This window comes from Heterodontus francisci, chromosome 3 (genome assembly GCF_036365525.1).
Source record: "Heterodontus francisci isolate sHetFra1 chromosome 3, sHetFra1.hap1, whole genome shotgun sequence".
Lineage (NCBI taxonomy): Eukaryota > Metazoa > Chordata > Chondrichthyes > Heterodontiformes > Heterodontidae > Heterodontus > Heterodontus francisci.
The window spans coordinates 112,706,129-112,733,645 of NC_090373.1; the positions used below are offsets into that span (position 1 = coordinate 112,706,129).

Here is a 27,517-nt window from a genome sequence, read left to right on the forward strand (position 1 = left end):
TGCTGCCAGGATAGTGGACATTCAGAAATATGATGGTCTGGTCGTGTTCACACACCAACTGCTCACTAATGGAGTGGAATCCTTTGTAGTTATGGGTACATGTTCCTGTTTACATGTGGAGGCGCAGAATCACATTTATGCAGTCAATGGCTCCCGGTACCATTGGGAATCTCTACTCTGACAAAGCTACATGCTCACTCCACCTGTTTCTCTCAGGTTAGAAAGTTGATGACAAATTCCTCTCTCCTGACACACAGGACCTCTGTCACCTCTCAGTGATAGAAAGCAAACTGGAAAATGTTGACTACGCTGCCTGCGCCTGCCTGGAAGGATCCAGTTGCATAAAAGTTCAGAGTGACTGTGACCTTGACAGCTACTGGCATCGTCATCCACACCCCAATGAGAGATGCAGGTCCTGTTGAAGGATGTGGCATAGTTCAGCGACCACTTCCTTGTTGAATTGGAGGCATGTCAATCATTGCTTCTGGCTAAGGTGGAGGTAGGAGAAGTACTTCCTGGTAATGCTTGGTGGGTAGGTCCCTGGTCCTCCTTCCTGTATGCAGAGCTTCCTCTAGCTATAGCATCAGCTCCATCTCTCTGTCATGTTGCAGATCAAAAGGGACTGTAACTCCAGCCCCCATAATTGTAGCAGCCTTTCTGGGAGGTCAGAGAAGTTGTGACCTGTCCACAATCAGGATGTAGCAAAACTCCCTTCCAAAACTTGCAATTTATCAGAATGCCACTAAAAATGCACTCCAGTACTTCTACAAACTTTACAAGAGCAAAAGTAAGTCAAAAGCAACTCACCTGCAATTTGGCAGGCTGGTTCTTTAACTAAGAGGAGGGGCCATGCTCCTAACTGAAGTGGTTAGCACAGGGCATTCAATAGACGTGCGTGGTCCAAGTTTGCAGAACATGCGTCAGCTCAGCCTGAGAGGCTGTTTGTCATCATGATCTGCCTACAGTCACAGCTCTGGCACTTACATGGCATGCCTGCACTAGCATCCTTCCAAGCATAGGATGTTGTGTTGTCATCTTGATAGAACCAGGCGTGGCAGGAAGCTCTGTGCCCACTATTTTGTAGACTTCCGGCTTCCGTAGCATTGGTTCCAGCAATGCTACAGAGCCGAATTTTGTGGCCATTGCGCATGCATGAGGAACCTATTGCCATGGAAACAACAGCTTGATTAGGCAAGCTCATCAACAGCCTAAGGAGGAAGTGTGTAACGTCTCTCTCGAGATGAGATTTGCTGAAAGTTTTGTAGCATGTATAAATCAGAGTGCATGGCTCAATGTTTGCAATGATAAAAACTATTTTATCCAGTATATTATTTTGGAATTCACTACATTTTTAAAATGCTACTGGCTTTGTTAAACAAAAGCAAAAAATGTTTCTCTGGAATAAAAGTCTATAATACAGACTTTTCTTTCATTCTTCATTGTGATTGGCATTTGCCTTCTTGTTCAGTCAACTGTAGATTTACCTATTTGTTACTATTTCTTCATTATAGCAGCATTTTACATTTGTTAAAACATTAAAATTGACATCAATAACTGTTATCCTTTCAAACATGACAACGGGACAGTTAGGGACTGGAGATCCAATGTTGTCATTACATATGTGGCCATGTACAGCATGTACCTAACCTGTCAAAAAGGTCACCAGCCACCACTGATGTCATGAAACCAAATGTACCAGGTCACTAAATGATAAAACTGGGCCCTAACACATGCCTAGAGCCCTCCAAAAGAATCCTTTAAAATTTATTTAAATGTGATCTCTTTTAAAGGGATTGCTGGCGTAATTCTAAGTTTACTCTAGCGGAGCTGGCATCACACCCACCCAAACTAATAAGTTTTATTTTTATTTAGAGATACAGCATGGAAACAGGCCCTTCGGCCCACCGAGTCTGTGCCAACCATCAACCACCCATTTTATACTAATCCTACATTAACCCCATATCCCCTACCACATCCCCACAATTCTCCTACCACCTACCTACACTAGGGGCAATTTACAATGACCAATTTACCTATCAACCTACAAGTCTTTGGCTGTGGGAGGAAACCGGAGCACTCGGCAGAAACCCACGCAGTCACAGGGAGAACTTGCAAACTCTGCACAGGCAGCACACAGAATTGAACCTGGGTCACTGGAGCTGTGAGGCTGCAGTGCTAGCCACTTACATCATAGTTTGCAGCTTTTGGCTGAACACTGGCATTCTTGATGTACCCCAACTGGTGAGGCCATTTGCCACTGGTATTGAAATAATTGGGGACCTCCAGAATTTTAGTTATAAAATAATGATTGGAGCAACCAAGGGAATTTCTCGTAAGATATTCAAGGGATAATGTTCTGAAGTCATGCTGCTACCAAGTGTGTTACCCAGCTCTTCCTCAAAGATGGAAAATTAATGCTTTGGTGATCTCATCTTGCTAACCTGTTTACTGACTTGACCTCTTCTACACTATAAGAAGAAACACCATACAAAACAGTGCCAGAACAGGTATACAGTTCAGTTTCTAAGTGGGCTGTATGGAAACTTAACTATACACTACAGATCTTGAGTTTACCAAAAACAGAATTTTTCCCCAGACTTACTTCTGAGTCTTATGATGTGGAAGCATTAGTTTTAAAGGTTTTCAATTAATTTTAAATTCAATAATTAAAATTCAGAACTCAAGCAATGATAAGACCTGACCCTGCCTTGATCTTAACTCATTGCAATAGACTTGGTAAAGTAAGGTAACCCTAATTCTTGTATTTCTTAGTAATATAAAAGCATGGCTGGAATATTTCAGGTTTTCGTAAAGAAGAAATTATTTGGCTGCTTTATTTACAGTACCTGCATTTTTCATATATTTGTCTAGCAGATTCTGTAGCTCCTGCTCCTTGTCATTGTTGAACTGTGTCTCCATGGCTAATAGAATGTATTCATCTAAGAGCATTCGAATTAGATGAAAGGAACCTAGGAGGAGAGGGAGTGAAGCAAAGTTATCTCAGTGACCATCTGCTCACTTTAAGAAGCAAGGAAAATAAAAATCATTGTTTGGCTGCAAATGACCTCCTTCTATCTCAAACAAGGCACTGTTTTTTAATTCTGACCCTAATCTGTTTTAAGGTTCACCTACCTCTTACTTTGTTTACTGTCCCTGCAGACTGTTTAACAATTAATTACATGAAAAGAAAACACTGATGAAAGTAGCAAACCTCAGCAACAAAGAAGGTACATATTTATACTTTGAAGATTTGTTTGTGTGGCACTTTCTGTTCTTAAAACCTTTATCCCCTCTTTTTAAACTGACATTAGATACCTGTTCTGATGATGAAGTGTCTATGCCTGAATCAAGAACTCTTTCACAGCTGTTGAATTACAAACAGCACTTTGTAGTGATGTGCATAAGCATAATACCTTTGTGAGTTGAGTATCTGATCTCTCCAATTTTAGGTCCCCAGACTGGGAGTCAGGAACTAATTCTGTGATGAGGAGAAATGAAATCAAGGAAAAATGTCTATTTTATTCTTCAATGATGGCTCGACTTGATGTTCGCCTGAGCATCGACTGTTCAGAAACTACCCAGAATGGCTCAGAGTGCAGACCAACAAACTCTCTATTTTTGACATTCAGTCGGTGCTGATCCAGCCAGACCAACAACTGAGCTCTACAAATATCATCTGGATGCGGAAATGGAGGAGTCAGTCGGGATCCTTGCTCCTGAGTACTACTTATTGACCCTTTCTAATGGAAACTGTGCTTCGATAAATATTAAGTGAGAACAGAATTGGGCTCAACTATAATGGCAGCCATTGTTCAATCATCTGCAGGATTATGCAGATACTTACGCATTTTGTTATTTCAAAATTTCTGAGTTATAATAAATATAAGACACTTTCTTGAATAATAGTAAAGTACACTTGTAATATTGGCCAATAAATGTGTACAACTTTACTCAGTGCAACATAATATATCAATCATGGGGTTTTATAGAGGAAAAGTAAAATTAAAACACTTCAAACAGCCCAATTATATTATATATTTGGCATTGATTCAAAATAATTTCAGCTTTAGATTTTGAAAACTGTATAGTAAAACTTAGGAATGAAGTTGGCCACAACACGTTCAAGCAACTAATGTGAGTTCAACTGTGATCTAGCATTCCCAGTGGGGAGCAATACTCACCGGGAATACATCATGGGAAATTGAGTGCTTAGCCTGCAATTTCCCAAAAATACACTATGTGTAAGTGCATTTTCCAAGCATGGCACACCACGCGGGCTGCATCAGAAGTGGCCAGAAACTTTGCACCCACCACTTTGAGGGCCTCCGGCTACCATAGCAGCAACCCCAGTGGCACCACATAGTTGAATTTTGCAGCCTCTTACCTCGGTTTTCCTCTCCATAGATGCTTTCTCACCCATTGAGTATTTCCAGCACTTACTGTGATTAACCAGTAACATACTTTAGTGCTGCAATGTGTATATTGCTCTAATAGTATCTATGAAAGAAGATTTAGATACACGAAAGGGACTGAAATTCCTACAGTTGATATGACAAGAAAGTTGTATGGCTACCAAATGGTAAATTCTATTTTTTGCTCACACTGAATTTATCACCAATATTATGAACAGGGAGAATTTTGCTCTCCAGATTTTTGCTTTTATTATTATCTAATAGTTTACTGTTGCAGCACTAATCGTCATGATTATTGAAATGTTCTGGAGTTACGTTCATCAACCAGTCACTAAAGCTGCAGATTGTGTTGGTCCACCCTGTAAAGTGTATGAAAGGTCAGGCATTAATAAATCTGGGTGAAGGGAATAAAATGACTGTGATGTTAAAAGATATTAGGGGTGATTTCTTGAACTGGTATTTCCAGACTCTCAGCTAGAGATGTCTGATCCCTCAATGCCCATGATTCACCAATATACACTGCGAGCAGTGTTCCTGCCCAAGAATGGAATCATACCCATAGTTCCTGAATAGACCCAGAGACTCACTATCCATTATTGCTCAGTCTTATCCTAATGTAACATATAAGTACCTACCAATATTGAACGATATAAAAAAATGAAAAAGTGAAAGCTTACCAAAACTTGAAGCATTGTTGAGAGTTAGGTTATGCATGACTCGGGCTCCAAAAAAGCTCCATCTCAAAAGAAAATCTTGGGCTCTCTTCTTAAGGGACCTTCCATTTTGTTTACTTGGCTTAAAAATCACAGTAAATTACAAGACACAATATCAGACAAAAGTATAAATATTGCAAGAAAGTTTTTTTTAAAAACTCTTATACAAATATAGGCTGCTAAAAGATACCTTGATGACTCTTTGCTCTACTATTATATCCAACCATTCAATGAATGATTCCACAGTAGCATTTTTCTTCAACAGGTCCTTCAGTTCTTGAAACACTGTAATAGAGTCATCTAGCATGTAAAAAAGGAAAATATGAGATTGCTCTAACTATTTGAAAACTCAAGAGCAGTCATTTTCAAACAACAACAGAAGATCAAAAGCACAAGAGAACTTCTCATTAAATACAAGCTGACTACTATTTAAACATAAAATAGTTCTATTATATGGGCCAGATCTTGCTGGACCAGGGCATAGGACACTAGTTTGACTTTTCCTATACCCTTCAGCTCAAAATGTTTTCAAGGCATAGTTTGTGGGAAGAGTGAGCTGATAATGATGTAGTAAGGACAATGGAGATGTAAGGATTGAGAAAGAAAGAGAAGATTGATGGAGAAGGAGGGTGAATTAGAGTAAAATCAAAAAGATAAGAAAGAGCGGGAAAGAAATATTGGATTGAGAGTGAAAACAGGAACAGAAAGGAAAAAGTCAAAAAAATAAATTTGAAATTTGATGTTAAATTCTCTGACAACAATTTACTACATACTGGAATGGGATTGAACAGTTTAAATTGTTATTTTTCTCGCCAATCAGGTTGATTGGCATTACATTAATTATCATCCAGCCCTCATTAAAATGTTTTTTTACACTGTTAAGTTCCAGCCCTAACTTTCTGCAGCGAGTTTAATGGGTAATTAATGTGCACATCTGGTAAATTCTTAAAAAAACAGGTGGCCATTTATGCAAAGCAAAAAAGTGGAGCAGTGTAAATTGACCTTTAAGCTCTGGAGCAAAAGCAAAATGCTCAGCAGGTGAGTATTTCCAGCATTTACTGTTTTTATATCAAGTTCTGGAGATTTAAACTCATAGCATATCTCTTAATCCCCTCAACATCCTAGCTGATTTGTGCATTAATAATGGAATGTGTTGCTAACGTGCAGTTATTTTTCCCGCAAGATTTGGCAGAATATCTACAATAACTCTAAAGGCAGAGTGATAACACCAATGTCATACCAGGGGCTGAATTTTTAAATACAGTTGGCATCCGGCTCAGAGGCAGACAGGCGTGCAATTTGGCACTTCCGGCCTCTGTGCTGGTTTGCCGCCATGATCCTGACCCTGAGCCATTTTGAATGAGGGCGACTCAGGGTCGGATCAGCTGCCTGTCAATTAAGGGACCCATTAGGACCCCATTCCCACACTGACTGTAATTTCCAATCGGCAATGCAGACAGCCTGCACTGGCCTGGACACGTGGTGAGCTCAGGAAACGAATGATCACATGAGGGCCCCGTCCGGAGGGGTTGCCCTTTCAGGATCATGGCTGGGCAGCTGTGGCAGCTGTAAAAATCATTTTTTTAAAAACTTACTTGGCCTCCCCACCCCAACCCTCCATCCTCCTTGGGCAGTGGGCTGCTAATCACTGAGTACTGGAGGACCTCCTATTGGCTCTCCAGAATCAGGAGCCTTCTCTCTGTCCCTGATTGAACAGTGAACCTGCTCCCTGGCCTTTAATTGGTTGAAGATTTGAAAATCCCTGTGGGCTTGCTTAAAGCATTCGATATGGAGTCAGGACCCAGAACCAGCCCCCATTTCCCAAACCCGACTCGATTGAAAATCCAGATCCAGTTGTTCCACAGGACTACTTTTGACTCTCACAATTTCCCTTGCGTTTCCAGGTTTTTGTCATCATTTTCCAATGTTATTTAAAAGTATCAAATAAACTACAAAAACAACAATGCTAACATACTGAGTTAGAAGTTATGTCTGGTGATGTTATAGGAGCAATTTTTACTCTCCTTGATCGGTGGGAAATGAGCTAGGGTAGTAGTTCAAATGGAGCAGCTCCATTTCCCACCAATCTGGGATCTTAATGCCACTGATTTGGCAGCGAATGAGGCTCCAACCTTAATAAATGCAAATTGCACATGGAACCCCAAAGGAATTACAGCTCGCTCTTGAGCGGGATGCCCCTTAGTGGAATGCCCCCTCAACCCGTGATTGGCAAAGAAAGTCTGGGGCTTTGTTGCCCCAGGTTCCAACCCCTGGCCAACTGGAAGACTGTTGCAACATTCCCACTACCATCTCCAGACTAACTGGCTTCAGTCTTCTCCATGTTGAGAGGTGATCTTCAGGCCGGCCAGCTGTTCCTTTACATCATCAGACACAGAAAATTAGACCCCTGAATTGGACTTTTTTGTATCTGTTTTCTGTCTGAATATTGGGAGCATGAGGTTCATTTTTAATGTCCTACTCTCCAGAAATCCTTACCTATCTCTTTCATCTTGCCATCTCCCTCTATTTTCAAACGTTTCCTGAAAAGTCTTGCCTTCAGCAGTGCCATTGATCCTCACTGCAATCCTCTCCATTTGAGCCTTTTCCCTACTTTTTGGAATCCACTGCTTTTTTCCTCTTTAACATGAAGAACCTTGACACATCTTCATGCGCATGAGAAATGCTGTTGAAACTCAAATCTACAAACACTAACATTTTCATCGGCTAGCCACAAAAAAGATTTAGTTTGCCCAGTACGAAGAGGTGCAGGCCAAGTTGTACAACATGATTCCTCCAAATCACTCCAAATCACTCTGAACCAGGTATCTTTATCAAGCCAGTACTTCATATTCCTCTCTTTGGGGTGTTTACTTCACTGACAGTTTCCCAACCATGAGGTTGGGTTGAGGACCTGCTCAAACCTTTGTTATTGAGCAGACTGCTGGGGGATCTGAATAGGAGTTAGCATACAATGATTTAAGCTGCACTGCCTCAGCAGTGAGAGAGACTCACCACATGCAAAACTACAGGAATGAGTCTAAATCTCACCAATCTCTGGTGTGTTTTACTAGTATACTAGAACATACTACCTAGTTGTGCTGGGCTCATTGGGGCAGTCATCTTAGGTGCAGATCAGTGACAGTGGAGACACAGGCCAATGAAAAGCAGCGATGTTGAAAACAAGCTACATTTACGAAGTAAATCATTACTTCAAAGCACGCTTGAAAGGTGCATATGTACATTTTAATTATTGTATGACGGATGCTCTCCTGTGTTTGTCTTCAGTCAAGGTTTCTCTGATGTGTGTACTTATCCATTTTGCTATATTATCTGCTGTAATCTGTAGCCGCTAATTAAAATTGATAAATGTAGCATGACCAAGTATCAGGTACTTACAATCAGAATACAGTTCAAAGTCTTGGTCTGTTCCACCTGATACTGTGAGAAGGGCCTGTGAGCTAATGCTGTTGAGATCCACTTTTTCAATGTCAGCCGCCATTGAATTCACAACAGTCTGGTCAAATAAAGCAGGCCTGGCAATCTGAGAAGGACAATACACAAACACATTTAACAGATCTGCCAATACAGTACAATGCAAAAGATACTCAGATATTCTGTGTTGCTCAACACCTGCCTGTGCAAGATGTAAAAATGAAGTTTGCCGTTTTAGAGAAGACACAAATCTTTGTGCAATGGGCAGTTTCTTTTCAGAGAGGTTATCTGGAAGATTTTCCAGTGAAGAAGATATCCAGTGCTCCCAATGCTTAGCAAAATTTCTGATATCTGCCAGCAAACTGAAAAATAAAAATAAATGGAATTAGTAGGTTGTAAGCATTGTCCTAAATCTTTTGGAGAAAGGTTTCTTTGGATCTTACAGATCAAAATATTTAGAAAACTGCATGAATCCATTATTCTCTTTGCTGTAACTAATTATGTATCAAAAGTTATTAACTGATATTATTCTAAAATAACAATTCTTGTGTGATCCAATTTGTTTTCTACGGTTTTCTATGAAAGTAACAATACTCAAGCACAAGAACCACTTCACTTTGTTATAAGTTGAATGTCAAAAAACAGCAGCATACACAAAATACTTGATTTCCAAATACCCTTCTTCGCAGCAAGAGGAACAGCACCAAGATGTGCCAAACACAATTTTAACACCCAACAGATTGTGATTTGAAGTTATATGTATCTATTATAATGCAAATCATGTGCATACACAAACACATAATTCCTTTAAATGTTTGAGTAGTTTTGTCACAAAACCAGCACTAGCAATTTCAAGTCACCCTCTGTCCAATTATCTAACAAAATCATATTTGGTAAATTGCACTGCACTTCTGTCTGATGGTACTTAAGGGAACAGCAGCCCATCAACTCACATGAGCTATTCGGGTCTGTCAAATGTGCAGGATAGCTTGCATGTTTATATTGGCCTTGCTGCATCATCTTTACCACAGTCAGCAGATGTGCCCACCTGCAAAGTGATGAGAGTTTGCAAATGATAGGATAATGAGAGCTGGCTGACAAATATGACCATTTACACCCAAAGTCTGCCTAACTTAAGCTTGTAGAGAAGAGGAGTAAGTTACATACATGCCTTGCCAATAAGTTTCTTTGATCAAAGTAATTAGACACATACTTTTTCAACCAAGAAAGATTTCAACAACTTGCATTTCAGAAGTCTCAGACACTCAAACCTTCTGTTTTGGAGCGTTTACCATGAGATAAACAATGGTTATTTCCATACATGTTCTTATGATGGAAGCTAAACAGGAGCAGGAGGAAGAGGAATAAAAGAGGCACCTAGAATAAAGCTACAACAAAGGAGAATAGCAAGGAGATTCTCTTCCACCAGAGGCTACAGACTACATTACTTCCGAGTGTGGTATCAGCAGCTGGGCAATAATTCACTAAGAAATGATAGGCAGTGCTGTGTCCCATTACAAATTGACTTCCAAACATCCTCTCAAATACAACAAGCAAAAAAATCCAATTACACATCAGAACACTGAACTTGATATCATGGAGTAGATTTGCTGTGTACAAATACATTTACAGAAAGTGATTACCATTGTGTGTGTGGTTTTTACACTTATTCTCGTGCTCTACCAAAGGGCCAGGGATACCAGTGATGCTTGACTATGCTGTAATATCACAAAACTCTTGAGACAGTGGTCTCTCATCTCAGGGCTTCTGAGTAGAAGGAGGACTCTTCTGCAAGTTGTATCACCATTACAGGATGTAAATAACCTGGTCCTGTATTGTGGCAATTACATAAGCACAACCTCGAAAGGGCAAACTGAAAGATAACATAAGCAGAATCAGGAGAGAGGATGGTATCATGAAGGTGGAGGCTCACCGCTCTACTTGTGCTGGTTCCTGAATCTGAGTGCCAACTGTTCAGCAGGAAGATATATCTGATGGCATGTTACTTTGTACAGACCCTGAAAAATGGTAGCCCAAAGCTCTCAGAAGCCAGTTGCCATCATTCTGTTCAAATGGTCCCCAAATGCCTGAAGTCCAGTGGTCAAATCATTCATATTGATTTGTCTAAAGGCCTCTCTGTTACAGGGCAGAAGCAAATGTTCCTAGTACCACCACTTTCTTCAGATGGCATTACTTAGGGTCAAATCAGTCTTGTACATTGACACTGAGGATGGCACTGGTTTCTGCTATGGCCCCTGCCATCTATCTTGGGTTACCCTCTATACCTTCAACTGAGACTGTGAACCCCATCCAGCCTCCTTGTTTTTAGAAATTCATCTGAAAAATGACGAGTGTCAACCTGTGTGCTAAACCTCTATAGGAGCTCCAGTACTTAGTATCACTACCATCAATACTATTACACTTTGTACATTAGAGAGGATACGCTGAGCCTAGGTAGAGCTTTGTGTATTATCCTGCAATCTGTGTCGAATATAGAAAACAAACTAACTCAGGCAAATTAAAAATTGCAGAAACTGGGATACCCAAAAACTCTGAATGTTACACTTTAAATTATCTCTCATCCATTTTTCTGCAGTTATTGTCATTGAAAGTGCTGCTGTAATTATAACCTTGAACCTTCTTTGCTTGTACATGCACCTTCTGATGTGAGTAATACTTCTTTCTGACTGCTATAAAACAATGTAATCAACCACGTTCCCTAGTAGCAGCCAGAGTATGATAAATGATGAGAGATTTCTTCAAAAAAATCCATTTAAAAGATAGCTTTCCAATTTGTAAATCCAGCAAAAATTGTTTTATAAAAAGACGTTTCTTGCATCACAATATGACAAATGATATTCTGATGATAGTTGCCTAGAAATTCACAAATGAGTTTCATTAAGAAATAAAACATTTTATTGAATTCTCTTCAGACTGTAAATTTGAGATATAATTGTATTGTCCACATTAGGTATCCCAAAATTACTTTAAATAATGTATTTTTATATTAGCAGAGACCTGCAAAACAATTGCTGTGAAATAAGTATCTTTATTGCAACAGTACTTCTTTAAATCCCACCCCATGCCATTCCATCCTTCCCATCCCATTTTTTCATCTATCATCCCCATGCGATTCCTCCATCTCACCCCTTCTTCCTATGCCATCCCCCATTCCATATCTCCCATGCTCTCACACCCCCCAGTGCTGATCCCCCCCCACAATTCATCCCTCTCCCATGACATTCCCCATTCCCCTCCCCAATCCCTCCAGCCAGGGTAAATTTGCTGTTGGTTTTTTTTTACCATCCATTGTATTTTCCTCCACCAACAGCGCCCCCCCCGCCACCACCAACCGTTGGCAGTCTCATGTGCGTCACGTTCTCTGTTCCTCCTCATGCCCCATGTACCTCCGCATGTGCCAGGCTCCACCCACCAAAACAATCCACCAACCAATCAGAACAGTGCGAATAGACAAGAACTGCGTATTATTATTATAGATTTATTTTCCCATCAAGAACGTATTCTTACCTTTCTGGCATTTCTTGCATTGTTGCTGGAATCAGCACATCTGTTAGGACCTTGGGGGAAATATTAAAGAATATAATCCTTTTATTTTACACAATGCAGGTGAATTTAAATCACCAAACGTGGATCAAATATCTCCCAATTATATGAATTAATAGCCAACAAGGGATCAATTGAAAAATTCCAATCCTTGGATTTAAATTCTGGAGGGCCCTATATTTCTATCTGCACATCTAATATGTAATGGAGAAGTCTTCCTTGGCTGTAATAAAAATAGTAAGCGGCTGCCCAGCCACGCTAATGAGCCACCGCATTTGGAATCACGGCGGCTCCACGACGTGGGCCCCTTGCATGCGCGCTGCATTTTTTTTCCACCTGCCACCTATTGCGCGGGCTGCTAAAATCCAGCCCAATATTTCAGGTCTGTGACCGCTGACCTGAAATGCTAACTGTGTTTCTCTCTCCACAGATGCAGCCAGGCCTGCAGTGTTTTTCCAGCACTTTGTTTTATTTCAGATTTCCAGCATCTGCAGTATTTTACTTTTATCTTATGTAAACTAACTACTTTAAAAAAATGACGACCTAGAGTTGCCCCCAATTTACGTTGGTTTTTCTTGTGCAATTTGTCTGAAATTGACTAAACCAGCATAAAAAATTGTGAACGTTAAACACAAGTTGTGTCAAGCATAAATAGTGTTGGTGACCTTTAATGCTGGTTTAGAAAACTTTTTAATGGAAACCAGCCCTGCCCACAAAATGGACCACACCTCCAGATTAGAACAATGGCAGGAGAATGAGAACCAGAAGGTTAACATTGGAGAGGAAAAACAAGGTGCAAAAAGAATTGGGAGAGTTAGATTTTTTTTATTCCTGGGATGTGGGCGTCACTGGCTAAGCCAGCATTTATTGCCCATCTGTAATTGCCCTTCAGAAGGTTGTGATAAGCTGCCATCTTGAACCGCTGCAGTCCATGTGGGGTAGGTACACCCACAGTGCAATTAGGAAGGGAGTTCCAGGATTTTGATCCAGCGACAGTGAAGGAACGGCGATATAGTTCCAAGTCAGGATGGCGTGTGGCTTGAAGAGGAACTTGTAGGTGATCGTGTTCCCATGCATCTGCTGCCCTTGTTCTTCTAGGTAGCAGAGGTCGTGGGTTTGGAAGGTGCTGTCTAAGGAGCCTTGGTGAGTTGCTGTAGTGCATCTTGTCGATGGTACACACTGCTGCCACTGTGCATCAGTGGTGGAGGGCGTGAATGTTTGTGGATGGGGTGCCAATCAAGCGGGCTGCTTTGTCCTGGATGGTGTTGACTTCCTGAGTGTTGTTGGAGCTGCACCCATCCAGGCAAGTGGAGAGTATTCCAGCGCACTCCTGACTTGTGCCTTGCAGATGGTGGACAGACTTTGGGGAGTCAGGAGATGAGTTAATCGCCGCAGGGTCCCTAGCCTCTGACCTGCTCTTGTTTATATGACTACCCCAGTTCCATTTCTGGCCAATGGTTACCCCTAGGATGTTGAAAGTGGGGGATTCAGCGATCGTAATGCCATTAAATGTCAAGGGGAGATGGTTAGAATCTCTCTTGTTTGAAATGGTTGTTGCCTGACACTTGTGTGGCGTGAATGTTACTTGCCACTTATCAGCTCAAGCCTGGATATTGTCCAGGTCTTGCTGCATTTCTACATGGACTGCTTCAGTATCTGAGGAGTTGTGAATGGTGCTGAACATTGTGCAATCATCAGCAAACATCCCCACTTCTGACTGTATGATTGAAGGTCATTGATGAAGCAGCTGAAGATGGTTGGGCTTAGGACACTACCCTGAGAAACTCCTGCAGAGATGTCCTGGAGCTCAGATGATTGACCTCCAACAACCACAACCATCTTCCTTTGTGCTAGGTATGACTCCAACCAGCGGAGTTTTCCCCCGGATTCCCATTGACTCCAGTTTTGCTAGGGGTCCTTGACACCATACTCTGTCAAATGCTGCCTCTTGAGTTCAGCTCTTTTGTCCATGTTTGAACCACGGCTGTAATGAGGTCTGGAGCAGATTGGCCCTGACGGAATGTAAACTGAGTGTCAGTGAGCAGGTTATTGCTGAGCAAGCGCCACTTGATAGCACTGTTGACAACACCTTCCATCACTTTACTGATGATTGAGAGTGGACTGATGGGGTGGTAATTGGTTGGGTTGGACTTGTCCTGCTTTTTGTGTACAGGACATTCCTGGGCAATTTTCCACATTGCCAGTGTTGTAGCTGTACTGAAACAGCTTGGCTAGGGGCCTGGCAAGTTCTGGAGCACAGGTCTTCAGTACTATTGCTGGAATATTGTTAGGGCCCAGAGCCTTTGCAGTATCCAGTACCTTCAGTTGTTTCTTGATATCACGCAGAGTGAATCGAATTGGCTGAAGACTGGCATCTGTGATGCTGTTGACTTCAGGAGGAGGCCGAGATAGCGCTAGTTAGGAAGAAATAGTTAGTTATTAGGTGGGATCAGAGCAAGGGGGAATGCAATAAGATCTAAATTAGGTTCACACTGCATATATGTGAATGTACAGAGCATGGTAAATAAGGTAGGTGAGCTGCAGCTGCAGGTAGCCATGTGGGAGTATGATGTTGTGGCACTAACAGAGAACTGGCTCAAAAAAGGGCAAGACTGGGTACTATATATTCCTGGATACAAGATGTTCAGGAAAGATAGGGAAGGAAAGAAGGGATGAGGGGTGGCATTATAGATTAAAGATACCATTTCAGTGCTGGAGGGAGAGGATGTCCTGGAGGGGCCACAAATGGAATCTATTTAGCTAGAGCTATGAAACAATGGAGGTACCATTACACTACTTGGTGTATTCTATAGGCCTCCAACTAGTAGGATATACAGGAACTAATTTGCAAGGAAATTACAGAGAGATGCAAAAACTATCGAGTAGTTATTATGGGAGACGTTAATTATCCTAATATGGACTGGGATAGTAATAGTGTAAAGACCAGAGGGGCAGAAATTTCCTAAAGTCTGTTCAGGAGAATTTTCTACATCAGTATATTTCCAGTCCAATGAGGAAGGAGGCATTGCTGGATCTGGTTCTGGTGAATGAGGTGGGACAAGTGGATCAAATATCAGTAGGGGAACATTTAGAGGACAGTGATCATTGTATCATAAGGTTTAGGTTAGATTTGGAAAAGGACAAAGAGCAATCCAGAGTAAAAATAATTAATTGTGGGAGAGCCAATTTAAATGGGGTGAGAACGGATCAGGCCTGAGTAAATTAAAATCAAAGATTGACAGGCAAAACTGCAATTGAACAGTGGGCTGCATTTAAAAGAGGAGATAGTTTGGGTACTGTCGAGATTCATTGCCACGAGGGAACGGAGTTCCAAAGTGCGGGGTTTCCGGCATGTGATGGCCGTCGCTATCCGGTATGTAATTTTTCTTTAATTGTAATATCATTTGTATATTAAAATGAAGGCCCCGCAGGCCGCACAGAGGCCTCACCGCCGCCAGTAAAATGCAGTGGAGCCTTCCTGACGTCGGGGGTCATGGCGGGTCTCTCCCGATAGAATTTTCCGGGCCCCCCCCCATCACAACCCCCAATGTCAAAGGGCTGGTAAAATTCAGCCCATAGAGTACAAATACAAGGAAGTTATGGTGAACTTTTATAAAACACAGGTTTAGCCTCAGTTCAAGTATTGGGTCCAATTTTGGGCACCATTAGAGCATGGCTACCCGACCTGAACCCTGATGGGACCCGACATACGTCAGGTTCGGGTTGGGCGGGGTCAGACACACTATCACCACTTCCGGTACATGGCTCCAATCTTAATGCACTTTTTAAAACAACCTTTCAAGTCCAGTTACAGTCTTTGTTGCTTATCTGCACAAGCTTAAAAAGTGAAAAATGGAAGCTAGGTTAACTGAACATTCCGGTGGTCGGGTCGGGTGTGGGAAAAAAATGAAAGGACTCGGGCTGGTTGGGGCTCAAGTCAGATGTGGTTCTGTCGGGCTCGGGTCCAGTTTCATTTGCAGACCCGAGCCGGCCTTTAGGCACCTTACACTTTAGGAAGTGTGTGAAGGCATTGGTCCGAGTAACAAAAAGATGTACAAAAATGGTTCCAGGGAATAACGTACTTGAGTTACCTGGATAGATTGGTGAAACTGGGGCAGTTCTCCTTAGAGAAGAGAAGGTTGAGAGGAGATTTTATAGAGGTGTTTAATATCATGAGATGTCTGGACAGTGTATGTAGCGAGAAACTGTTCCTATTTGTGGAAGGGTTGAGAACCATAGGACACTGATTTACAGTAATTGGCAAAAGAACCAGTGGTGCCATGAGGACAAAAATCTTTTTTTTGATATATTTTACACAGCAAGTAGCTCGGAACAATCATGGCTTTCAAAAGGTAGTTGGATAAGAAGGTGAATAGAAAGATTTGCAGGACTATGGGGAAATCATCAAGGAATGGGTCTAGCTGAGTAGCTTTTATAGGAGCTGCACAATGGGCTGAATGGCCTCCTTCAGTGCTGTAAACGTTCTACGAGTTTCACTGATTCCACCCATTTGCTGCAGTTCAAGAAGCTCTTCAAATTAAGCTCTTCTCTACACTGGGGAGACCAAATGTAGATTGGGTGACTGCTTTGCAGAACACCTCCGTTCAGTCCACAAGCATGACTCTGAGCTTTCTGTCTCCTGCCATTTCAATTCCTTACCTTATTCTCACTCTGACCTCTCTGTTTTTGGCCTGCTACAATACTCCAATGAAGCTCAAAACAAGCTCAATGAACACTACCTCATCTTTCAACTGGGCACTTTGCAGCCTTCTGGACTCAACATAGAGTTCAACAAATTTAGATGATAACTTCTGCTCCCATTTTGTTTTATGTTTCTTTTTTCTCTCGTTTCCTTTACTTTGCTTTTGGAAGGCTACTATCCTTCCATTCAGATCTCCTCTAGACATATCTTTTGTTTCTTTACTTGCCCCACTCCCTTTGGCCTTGCACCATGAAATCTTTTGTCATTTAATCTCTCCTGCCCGACAACCTATCACAGACCTTCCATTTTGTTCCTCTACCCTACTTTTACTAGCTCAAAACCTATTACATTTCTAACTTTACTTAGTTATGATGAAAGGTCACGGACCTGATATCTAGCTGGCAATGGGGAAAATTGCCCAGGTACGTCCTGTGCACAAAAAGCAGGACAAATCCAACCTGGCCAATTACCAACCTATCAGTCTACTCTCGATCATCGGCAAAGTGATAGAAAGGGGCATGGACAGTGCTATCAAGCAGCACTTGCTCAGCAATAACCTGCTCAGGTTGGGTTCCGCCAGGGCCACACAGCTCCTGACTTCATTACTTGGTCCAAATATGAACAAAAGAGTTGAACTCAAGAGGTGAGGTGAGATTGACTGCCCTTGACATCAAGGCAGCATTTGACAGAGTATGGCATCAAGGAATCCTCGCAAAAATGGAGTCAATGGGAATCAGGGGGAAAACTCTCCACTGACTGGAGTCATACCTAGCACAAAGGAAGATGGTTGTGGTTGTTGGAGGTCAATCAACTGAGCTCCAGGACATCACTGCAGGAGTTCCTCAGGGCAGTGTCCTAGGCCCAACCATCTTCAGCTGCTTCATCAATGACTGGCCTTCGATCATAAGGTCAGAAGTGGGGATGTTCACTTATGATTGCACAATGTTCAGCACCATTCACGACTCCTCAGATACTGAAGCAGTCAGTGTAGAAATGCAGCGAGACCTGTCCAAACTTGGGCTGATTAGTGGCAAGTAACATTCACGCCACACAAGTGTCAGGCAATGACCTTCTCAAACGAGACAGAATCTAACCATCTCCCCTTGACATTCAATGGCGTTACCATCGCTGAATTCCCCACTATGAACATCCGGGCGGGTCACCATTGACCAGAAACTGAACTGGACCAGCCATATAAATGCTGTGACTACAAGAGCAGGTCAGAGACTGGGAATTCTGCAGTGTCCACCATCTACAAGGAACAAGTCAGGAGTATGATGGAATACTCTCCACTTGCCTGGATGGGTGCAGCTCCAACAATACTCAAGAAGCTCAACACCATCCAGGACAAAGCAGCCCACTTGATTGGCACCCCATCCACCACCCTCAATATTTACTCCTTCCACCATCGATGCACAGTGGCAGCAATGTGTATGATCTACAAGATGCACTGCACCAACTCACCAAGGTTCCTTCGACAGCACCTTCCAAATCCACGACCTTTGCCACTTAAAAGGACAAGGGCATCACATGCATGGGAACACAACCACCTGCAAGTTCCCCTCCAAGCCACAACATCCGGACTTGGAACTATATCGCCATTCCTTCACCATCGCTGGGTTAAAATCCTGGAACTCCCTTCCTAACAGCACTGTGGGTGTACCTACACCCTAAGGACTGCAGTGGTTCGGAAGGCAGCTCACCACCACCTTCTGAAGGGCAATTAGGGCTAGCCAGCGATGCCCACATCCCAGAAACAAATAAAATAACCTAAAATGTTAACTTTATTTCTCACTCCACAGTTGCTACCCAACCTGCTGAATATTTCTAGCATTTTCTGTTTTTATTTCAGATTTCCGGCATCTGCAGTAATTTGCTGTTTTGTCAAAGTTTTTTTTTTAAAGGTGCAAAAGCACTAATAGGCTTGTTTTAAAAGTTTAATATTGAAAAAGTTCATTTAGTAAAGCTGATTAGTGTACAACAATGGAACCAGTAAAACGTTTCAGTGCAATTTTTTTTTAAACTTTCAGTGATTTAAAATCGGGTTGTTCATAGGGTAGACTGGATATTCCTATTAAAATGCTTACCTTTTATGATAAACCCATTTTCAGCTGTTATAATAAAACTGCACCAAGTTACCACTCTTAAGCACAACAATGAATATTTTGTAATGCAAGGGAAAAAATGGCTTTCAATTATGCTGACCGTTGCACTGATTCATGGAAGATTTTACATTTGTAATTATGCAAATTAGTGTTCGCAGATACTTGAACCATAACTTTACTTTGCAAAAACAATGCAATTTGCACCACCAGATTGCCAATTGCACCTAAAGTGGAAGCTTTACGCCTAAGAATGGATAGAGAGAGGTCAGGTTTCCAACAACTTCTTGGGCAACAAGGGTGTTAGTTGGGTCACATTTACAGAATGTCACATTTTTTATTTGTTTCTGATATATTTATTCAGTACTCACTTTGTAGAGTATGGAGTCACATACACAAAATATATCAATGATGACAGGATTCTCCAGCAATGGAAGAAGATGGTCAGGCATCCCTTGCCAAAAGTGTAATAGAAAGTTCTGAATCTGAAAATCAAGTCCGACATAATACACTTACTGTACTTTTGGATTCAGGTTGCTTTTAATCTTTCTTAGGCATGCAAAAAAGAAAGTCAGACCACATCTTTTGAAATCTCACCTCTTCAAAGTTTCCATTGATTGCATTATCCAGGATGCATTGACAATGTGTTTTGTACATCATAATTAGTGTATCTACCTGAAAAAAGTACCATAAACTATATTAGGATGGCAGTCTGGAATTACTACTGTATCAATTTAGACTCAATCAAAGTTTAAACTTTGATTTCAAGACACTGACAGGGTAGATTGCACCAACGTTCAGCTGCTTCTAAGTCTTCCTAGCATGTATAGGAAATTCCGTCTGCTCCTTACAAAGCAAATGTTCTCAGAGTCAGAAGCAAAGACACACTATGGAAGTCAACTTGCGGTGGCTCGATATTAGTCAAACTCTGAATTAGGCAATGACCCATAAATTGCTGGAAAAATAATGGTGAGCTCATGGCACCCATTATTAATAGTGTGTAAAAACCCCAGCAATTTATGGTGAAGAAGAGAGCACATCAGCTGCCCTCCTTAGGACGCTGCCCAAGATGCTAGCGTAAACGAGGCTGTACATGAGCTGATGCCATTTTCAAACCACTGTTGTCCATCTATGCTGGACGGAGGCAATTAAAATTGACCCCATTAATAGGAGCAAATAATGCATTTGTTCTCTACTCCAATTTAACAACAATTAGGTCGTTATTTATTACTAGTTAGCATAACCTGAGTTTAAAAACCAATATGAAGTGTAAAACTTGCAAATTTGTAGAAGATATAATGGAGTAGATTTTCAACTCATCAATGGGAATGAGAATCGGACAGTTCCTGTAATGCACAATTCACAACACCAGTTAAAAGTTCAGGCAGTAAGTTGAAAATCTCCCCCAATATTTCTTGAGGACAAGTATTTTCTGAATCCTCAACCATGGTAAGATAACTAACTTGCTGCCAGTGGATACGGAAAAATTGTGGATGCACTCTGTAGTTTTCCACTACATGCTCACAGCAGGCCAGGTACCTCATCACATTCAGAGAATTTACCCTTCCAAATGTTTTCAGATGAATGCAGATTCCATCCAATGGTAGTGATAAAACAGCAAGACAAGCAACTCAGCCTCAAAGATTGCTGAGAATACTACAGTTCAACTTAGAAGCAGATCCTCCAATATATGGATAAGAAATGACAGGAAAACAAACAGATACAACAATCAATATTTCATTCACCATTTGCCTGTGATCTCCCACTTCTACACTAATTCAATTTTATCGCACAGAGATACAAGTAAACCCAGGCATCCCATTTACTCATGTAAATTCAAAAAAGAGTTTGAATGGCACGGTATGGGTTTTTAATTGTTGAGTCATTTCTGGGTCAGCCCTATTAACATACAAATAAAAAGCAAAATCTGCAAAGGCTGAAATTTGAAGCAAAAAAAAAATAGAAAATACTGGAAACAAACAGCATGTCAGCATCTGAGAAGAGGAGACCGGTCAATGATTTTTGACCTGACCTTTCTCAGCATTCATAGATGAAAGATAAGGAAGCATTTTAATCTAATCACAAAAAAAGGAAGGGGAAAGAAAAAAAGCAAACAAATGTTTCAGGCACAGAAAGGAATTTTCACTTGAATAGCATGCAACCTGTTCAAAGGAAAAGCAGATTTCTGATGAAATAAAAGGCCTCAGACAATAGAAAGAGACATTAAATACATTAGAGACATTAAAAATCAAAAACATGAATGGTAAGGCTGTGAGAAATCCATCCAAGGAAACAGATGACAAAATAGGAGGAATTGCAGACACAACAAGCCCTCAGATTAGGCCTAAAATTAAAACAGAAAATGCTGGTAAAATACAGTAGGTCCACCAACTCCAAAAAGAGAAAAACAACAGGCTAAAAGTAAAGGTAGCAACCCAACCTTCCTCACCAGCATTAAGTTCTGACAAATAGGACTGGACAGTGCATGTAACCTGTATGCCACCATCAATTTTCACCTCCACCTGAAACAAACTCTTAATGAGCTGCTAAGTACTTTAATTGGATACAGTGGGAGGTGGGCAGGATCGCTGTCACACGCTCCCCCACGCCCTGATGAACATTGCCAGTACCGGGAGCAGCATCTCGAAACTGACACTCCAGCCAGCACCCATATTTTCAAGCCTTGTCCACCCCAGCTCAGGGGTGCCCAAAAATTCAGTCCATAGTCTCCAGCCCAAATATCAACCTGCCTCCCCTCTCCCCTGTCATTAAGTCACCAGGACTCCCTTTAACAAGACCACTACCTGGTCAGTTAATGGTTAAGTGATATGTCCACAGACTCCTGTCAAGAGTGATCTGATTAGTATTGTTTCAGGTTGATTCCCTCAATAAATCAGTCTCCTTCATTTGGCATTGCAGGTGTGCCATTTAGAGCAAACATTCCCAATGCAGTGTAAGTAAAAATATATGAAGCTTTTGTTTTGAAACATTTGAAACTGCAAAATGACAATATTAAATGAGCTACACCACTTCCTTGGGGCCTAATAAGCTTTCACACACAAAATTCAGTCATTATAGTCAACAATCTCCATTTAGAAATATTTCAGGATACCCAAGGGTTGAAAAAAACACACACACACAATAAAGAACAATAAAGGCAGGCAAATAGGAAATATGGACCAGTGTGAATTAAATGCTGACCATGAAACTGGTATCCTGTGTACTTTGAAGAGTTTGAGGGTGAGACTCTTTCTATTTCTTTTCCCATTCTCTGGCATGAACAGATATAGAACTGGAGGCGGGTGCGGAAGTAGGATGGAACAAGGCTATAAAGAGATGTGCAATCCCCAGAAAGTATACTGATTTCTATTATTGACTGAACATTATTTGAGAATTTTTAGAAATGAGATATAAAGCGGTATCTTGCAAGTGAGCTATCATTACAGCACAGGCTGCTGAACATTAAATATTTTGACATTCTGCTAAATACAACTTGGAAAAGTAACAAAAACTGATATAGGGCAGGATTTTCCATTTGGGATCAGGACCCCAACGTCGACATCAAATGCGGGCCCCGACCCCACAATGTGCAGGGAGCAGTAACCTGACAGCAGTTTTTGCGTGCCAATTAGTGGCCAGAGGGCATGCTCAAAGACCAATTAAGGACACTGGTTAGGCTCTTGAAGCTGGAAGGCCAATAAGAGGCCCTCCAGCACTAAAGGACCTGCAGCCTGCTGTTGCAGGTAAGGGAGAGAGAGAGCACCTCCATCCTGTGGTGCCCTCTCAACACTTTAACATATGGTGTACAGCGGCTGCAGGGGTTGTGGAGGAAGCCTCAGAGGTGATCCTGAAGTGCCAGCCCCCCAATATGCCACTGGGAGGAGGCTTCCAGGTATCTGCCATGTTCCAAATGTCATGGGGACCTGCAGACTGACTGGAAAGCTCCAGTCAGCCTTTGATCAATAGCCTTAATTGGTCTTTTAATTGAGTTAACAAGCTACCCACCACTTGTGGGAGGGTAGCCATTTCACACTGATCTAGCCTCCAGGAAAATGGCCATGGGTAGGGAGGGTGTGGGGAACTGGCACGTCGGCCAGTGTTGGGAAATTCCGAGCCTGCCTGCCTCTGTTTGCATCGCCATATCAGGACCAAACTGCTGTTCATAGTCTCAGAAAAGCTGACAGCTTAAAACTAGCCCTGAATACAGGCCTTATACCATGTGAAGATGAAAGATTTCACTGTAACTGCAGTGTGACATGAGCAGGTGATTATGTTACTTACAGATATACCCAACACTTGATCAATCTTATTATAGGGAGGGAAATGTTAAAGTCCATAAAAATGTAGTTGTATTGTTATGACCAGGTGAAAAAGTGATCTAGGGTTCCCTTTCAGCCTTCACCTGGTCTTACTGTAACAGGGTTTAATTTTAAACACATTGTGTTTTTAGCTCCCCCTTGGCGAATCCTTGTTCAACGCTTTCCAATTATAAGGCAAAGAAACCAGCTCAAACAGGCTTTCTTAGGGCTAAAGAAGAAAAGTTGAAATTTATTAAATGTAAACTTAAACTCTAATTTGGTTGCCACCTACGGATACACGATGTGCCCACACGAGCATGCATAGGCAATAAACACATGCAAATAGAGACAGAAAAGAGCAGAAGAAAAATAAAGTGGAAAGGTTTGAGGCAATATCTGAAGAGTTGTTGCTACGGTTCTTCGAGATCACTGTAAAGTCCTTGATTGTAGGTAGATCTTGCTTTTCGTTGGGGGGCCCAGTATTCTTCTTAAACCTTGTTTGCTGTATGAGACTTTTCTGTCTTGGGGTTCATGTGTCTTCAGTGGATTCAGAGGCTTGTGAGAAAGAGATGGGAGCAGACAGGAGAGAGATCTTCTCAGTCCAGGAGCAAACAGACATTCTGCCCAAACTGTTTGCACAAATTCAAAAAACTCAGGTTGCCCAGCAGGTTAGTCATGTGATTAGCTAGTTTGACCATGTCCGTTTGTGTTTTCGGCCATCTTAGCAGTCAACCTGGAATGCGAGCTCCCCCACCTTCAACATCTGGTGATCAAATGTCCATTGAGGGTTGAATGTGTCAGAAAATGGCTGCTTTGTCCTTCCAAACAGTCTGTTAATATGCATTATCTTTTCCAGCCACAGCTAATCTGTTTAACAAGTACTTTCTTCACTACAGTAAAGGTTTAAAATCAATGTTCATGACAAAATTAATGTGCCTCATTTTTGGCAGGTGGGGGCCGAGCATGACCCCTCCACACCCAGCAGAATGAAATGCATTTTGAGAAAAGCACATTTCATTAAAAGGGTCGAGAGAAAAATGTAAGATATAGAAAAAACCATGCATTTCTCTCATTCATTCCCATTCATTCATAAATCCTTAGACTTATTACATTATGTCTTCTCTTGGTGCCAGTGTTGCTTTAATTGTCCCCTTTTTGGCATCGTAATAAACATGTGGTTCTTTTTATTTGGGAAGTTTCTCTTCCGTTTGCCCATTTCCATGGCTGCCTAAGGTCTTTGCTCCTGCTGAGGTAATTTTTTTTTTAAAAAAGAGTCAGTAGTGGGCGAGTCTATCCTGAGCTCTCTTTCAGTGCTTTGCTGAGTCACGCAAAGGCTTTTGGCTTCAGTGGATGGGTGGTTCGCTTTTTTTCTGACTGCGGGGAGGATTCTTTGCTAATCTCCCCTTTGTTCCAGAGGACATTACTGCCTGCAGGTATTTGTGCAGACTCTACTGCACATTACTATGGAACTTTGACTAGGTGAGGCATCACTCTCACTGTTTCTCTGCCACCTAGAGGTCTCTCTTTGTCTCTGCAGGCTCCTGTAAATGTTGTTAGCAACTCTGGTGGGGTGCTTCTAGTGTCTGCCTTTACAGAGGAGGATGTGGGGTCTAACTTTTCACATTTTTCAGGGTTGGCTGACCAGACAGTAGGGGTTTTCATCTGGGATTCCTCCCGGACTTCCTTTAATCTGCCCTCTTGGTCACGTTTTCCCCTTCTCTGTCTAACCTTTTGCAGCCTTGTGCCTGCCTGTCCCTTTTTTCTCTCGGTGGGGCTCCCTTACAGTTCACTAGACATCTGCTGGAGGGTTCTCCTAACACTAGTACAGGACTTAGGGGTGCAGGTTTCACTGTAGATTGGGGTTTCCCCTCAACCTGGCACATGTGGCAACTCCTGCAGTACTCCACCACATCTTTGTGGAGTTTTAGCCAGTCAAACTGTAGTCTTATGCAGGCTTTGGTCTTTTGCATACCGACATGTACAACCACTGTAGTCTCAAGGACCCTCCTTAATATTTCTCTCCGGTACCTCTACGGCACTGGTGAACTGGTGAACTACTGCCCACTCCTTGCTCTCAGGTCTGTGAGGAGAACTCCATTTCCTCATCAGTACCTCATTCTTTAAATGGTAGCAATCAGGGACTCCCTCTGCTTCACTTTCAGACTGGGCAGCCTGTGCTAACCCTCACAATACTGGGTCGGCTTTCTGAGTCGCAGCTAGGAAAAATCCATTTAATTCATTCCCAGGGTCTCCTAACTTTCCAAATAAAGTCTCGGACAGGCAGACCTCATGGTCATCTGCCTGCGGTGCCAATGCAGTCTCCTTTGGGGGAGCTGGTTTGATCATGGCCTGATCCGCTACACATTCAGGGAAACTGCAGGGGTCCGACACGCGCCACGACCCTGTCTCTCTGACCTCCTGCGGTCTTTCTTTCACTACTGTGGGGGGGGGGGGGGCTACCACCTTCACCCCTGCCAGATCACTACCTAGGAGGTCAACCATGTTCACAGGCAAACTAGGGACAATCCCTATGGTCACCGGTCCTGAAACTAGGTTGCAATCTAGGTGCACCCGGTGTACTGGTACCGACATACACTGCCCTCCAATACCATTCACCACCATTTGGTGTTTACTGCACTCTCTGGGGGAAAGGTTTTCCCAGTAAAAGGGACCTAGTGGCCCCATGTCCCTGAGAATCACGATCGGCTTGCTTGCCCCTCTCGAGGGGTATGGGGTTACTCTCGCTTCAGACACAAAACCCTCATAACCCTATTACATTTTCTTGCACTTTCAGTGGTAGAGTTCCTGGGTGTCACTCTTACTGCAGTTAAAGCTGCAGCTTGTTCTGCTGTGCTTTCCATCAGGGTCCTGTCTTCACTGAGCAGGTGTGCCCTGATTAACCCTACTGGTTTTCCCTTTCTTTTCCAGCAGTCAGCTTTTAAATGCCCTGCTATATTACAATGGAAGCACACAGGTCTCCGGGTCTCAATCTTGCTCACACAAAGTTCTTTTTAGCTACAGGAGGGCCCCCTTTGTCGCCTTCTTTCCGTTTTCTCCCAGGACTGCTTGGGCTCCTTTCACCTTCCCACCCTTTGTCCCTTTCGGATTTGTGGGGGTCACTAGGAAAGGTTCTCCCCTAGGAAACCGACATAAATTAAAGAAAACTCATCGGCCAGAACAGCCACTTGCTGGGCTCCCTGGAGCCGCTGCTCCTCCACATGGGTCTTTATGGAGAGTGGGAGAGATTGTTTAAATTCTTCAAACAGAATTACTTCTCTGAGATTCTCATAGCTGAGCTGTACTTTAACAGCCCTCAGCCACTGGTCAAAAGCCAGCTGATTACTTCTTTCAAACTCCAGATAAGATTGATTAGCTTGCCTCTTGAGGGTTCTAAACTTTTGGCGATAGGCTTTGGGTACTAATTCATTTGCCCCGAGGATAGCATTTTTGGCCAGTTCATAATTTGATGAACTCTCATCTGGTAACAGGGAATAAACCTCATGGGGATTTCCGGTTAGTTTGCTTTGCAATAAGGGAGACCAGGTCTCAGCTGGCCATTTTAGTTGCCTTGCCAGTTTCTCAAAGGACACAAGAAATCCTTCTACATCCTCTTCATTGAACTTTGGAATTAGTTGAGCTACTTTTAACAATTTTGTTCCCAGCCCTGAATTATGCTCCTCCATATTGGCCATGCTTTCACTGGGGTTACTCTGTCGCCCCCTCGTTAACTCAAGCCACTGCAAGTCTCTCTCTTCGTATTCCTTCCGGAATATTCTTTATCTCTCCCTCTCCCCAAATTCAAGTTTCCTCTGTTCCAATTGTATCTTTGCTAACAGTACCCTGTCTGCTTCTAACCCCATTTCTGCTTCTTCAGATTCAAGGTAAAAATGGTTGGCCACTAGCCATAGGAGTTCAGACTTCCTAGCCTTGCCAGGTACAGTGATACCACACTGCTCAGCCATTTTCTGCAACTCCTCCATAGACAGTGCTTTTAACTTATCCCAAGTTACTTCATGCTGGCTTGGAGAGTTACTAGCTTCAGTTGCAGACATGTTAGTATTCAAGCACACACAACCACAAGAAAGCCTGTATTGAAATCTTCCTCTTTTTTTATTGGGAACAATTTGGCTTCTCACTTCCAATTTCTCTCATTTGTCTGTGGGTAAAATCCTGGATGGTAGCACACAAATTTCTGTTACAACCAGGTGAGAAAGAGGTCTAGGGTTCCCTTTCAGCCTTCACCTGGTCTTACTGTAACAGAGTTTAATTTTAAACACACTGTGTTTTTAGCTCC

General features: G+C 42.2%; 1 protein-coding gene across 1 annotated transcript in view; it reads right to left on the reverse strand.

The window, feature by feature from the left end:
- Positions 1 to 27,517, reverse strand: part of rfx6 (regulatory factor X, 6) — a 101,277-nt gene that overhangs the window by 52,710 nt on the left and 21,050 nt on the right. The window contains exons 8-15 of the mRNA XM_068018374.1: positions 19,523 to 19,600; positions 19,297 to 19,410; positions 12,086 to 12,135; positions 8,760 to 8,919; positions 8,522 to 8,666; positions 5,316 to 5,425; positions 5,090 to 5,207; positions 2,847 to 2,969 (exon numbers count right to left, since the gene is read on the reverse strand). Coding sequence (XP_067874475.1) covers positions 2,847 to 2,969; positions 5,090 to 5,207; positions 5,316 to 5,425; positions 8,522 to 8,666; positions 8,760 to 8,919; positions 12,086 to 12,135; positions 19,297 to 19,410; positions 19,523 to 19,600 — 898 coding nt within the window. The remainder of the gene's footprint in view (positions 1 to 2,846; positions 2,970 to 5,089; positions 5,208 to 5,315; positions 5,426 to 8,521; positions 8,667 to 8,759; positions 8,920 to 12,085; positions 12,136 to 19,296; positions 19,411 to 19,522; positions 19,601 to 27,517) is intronic.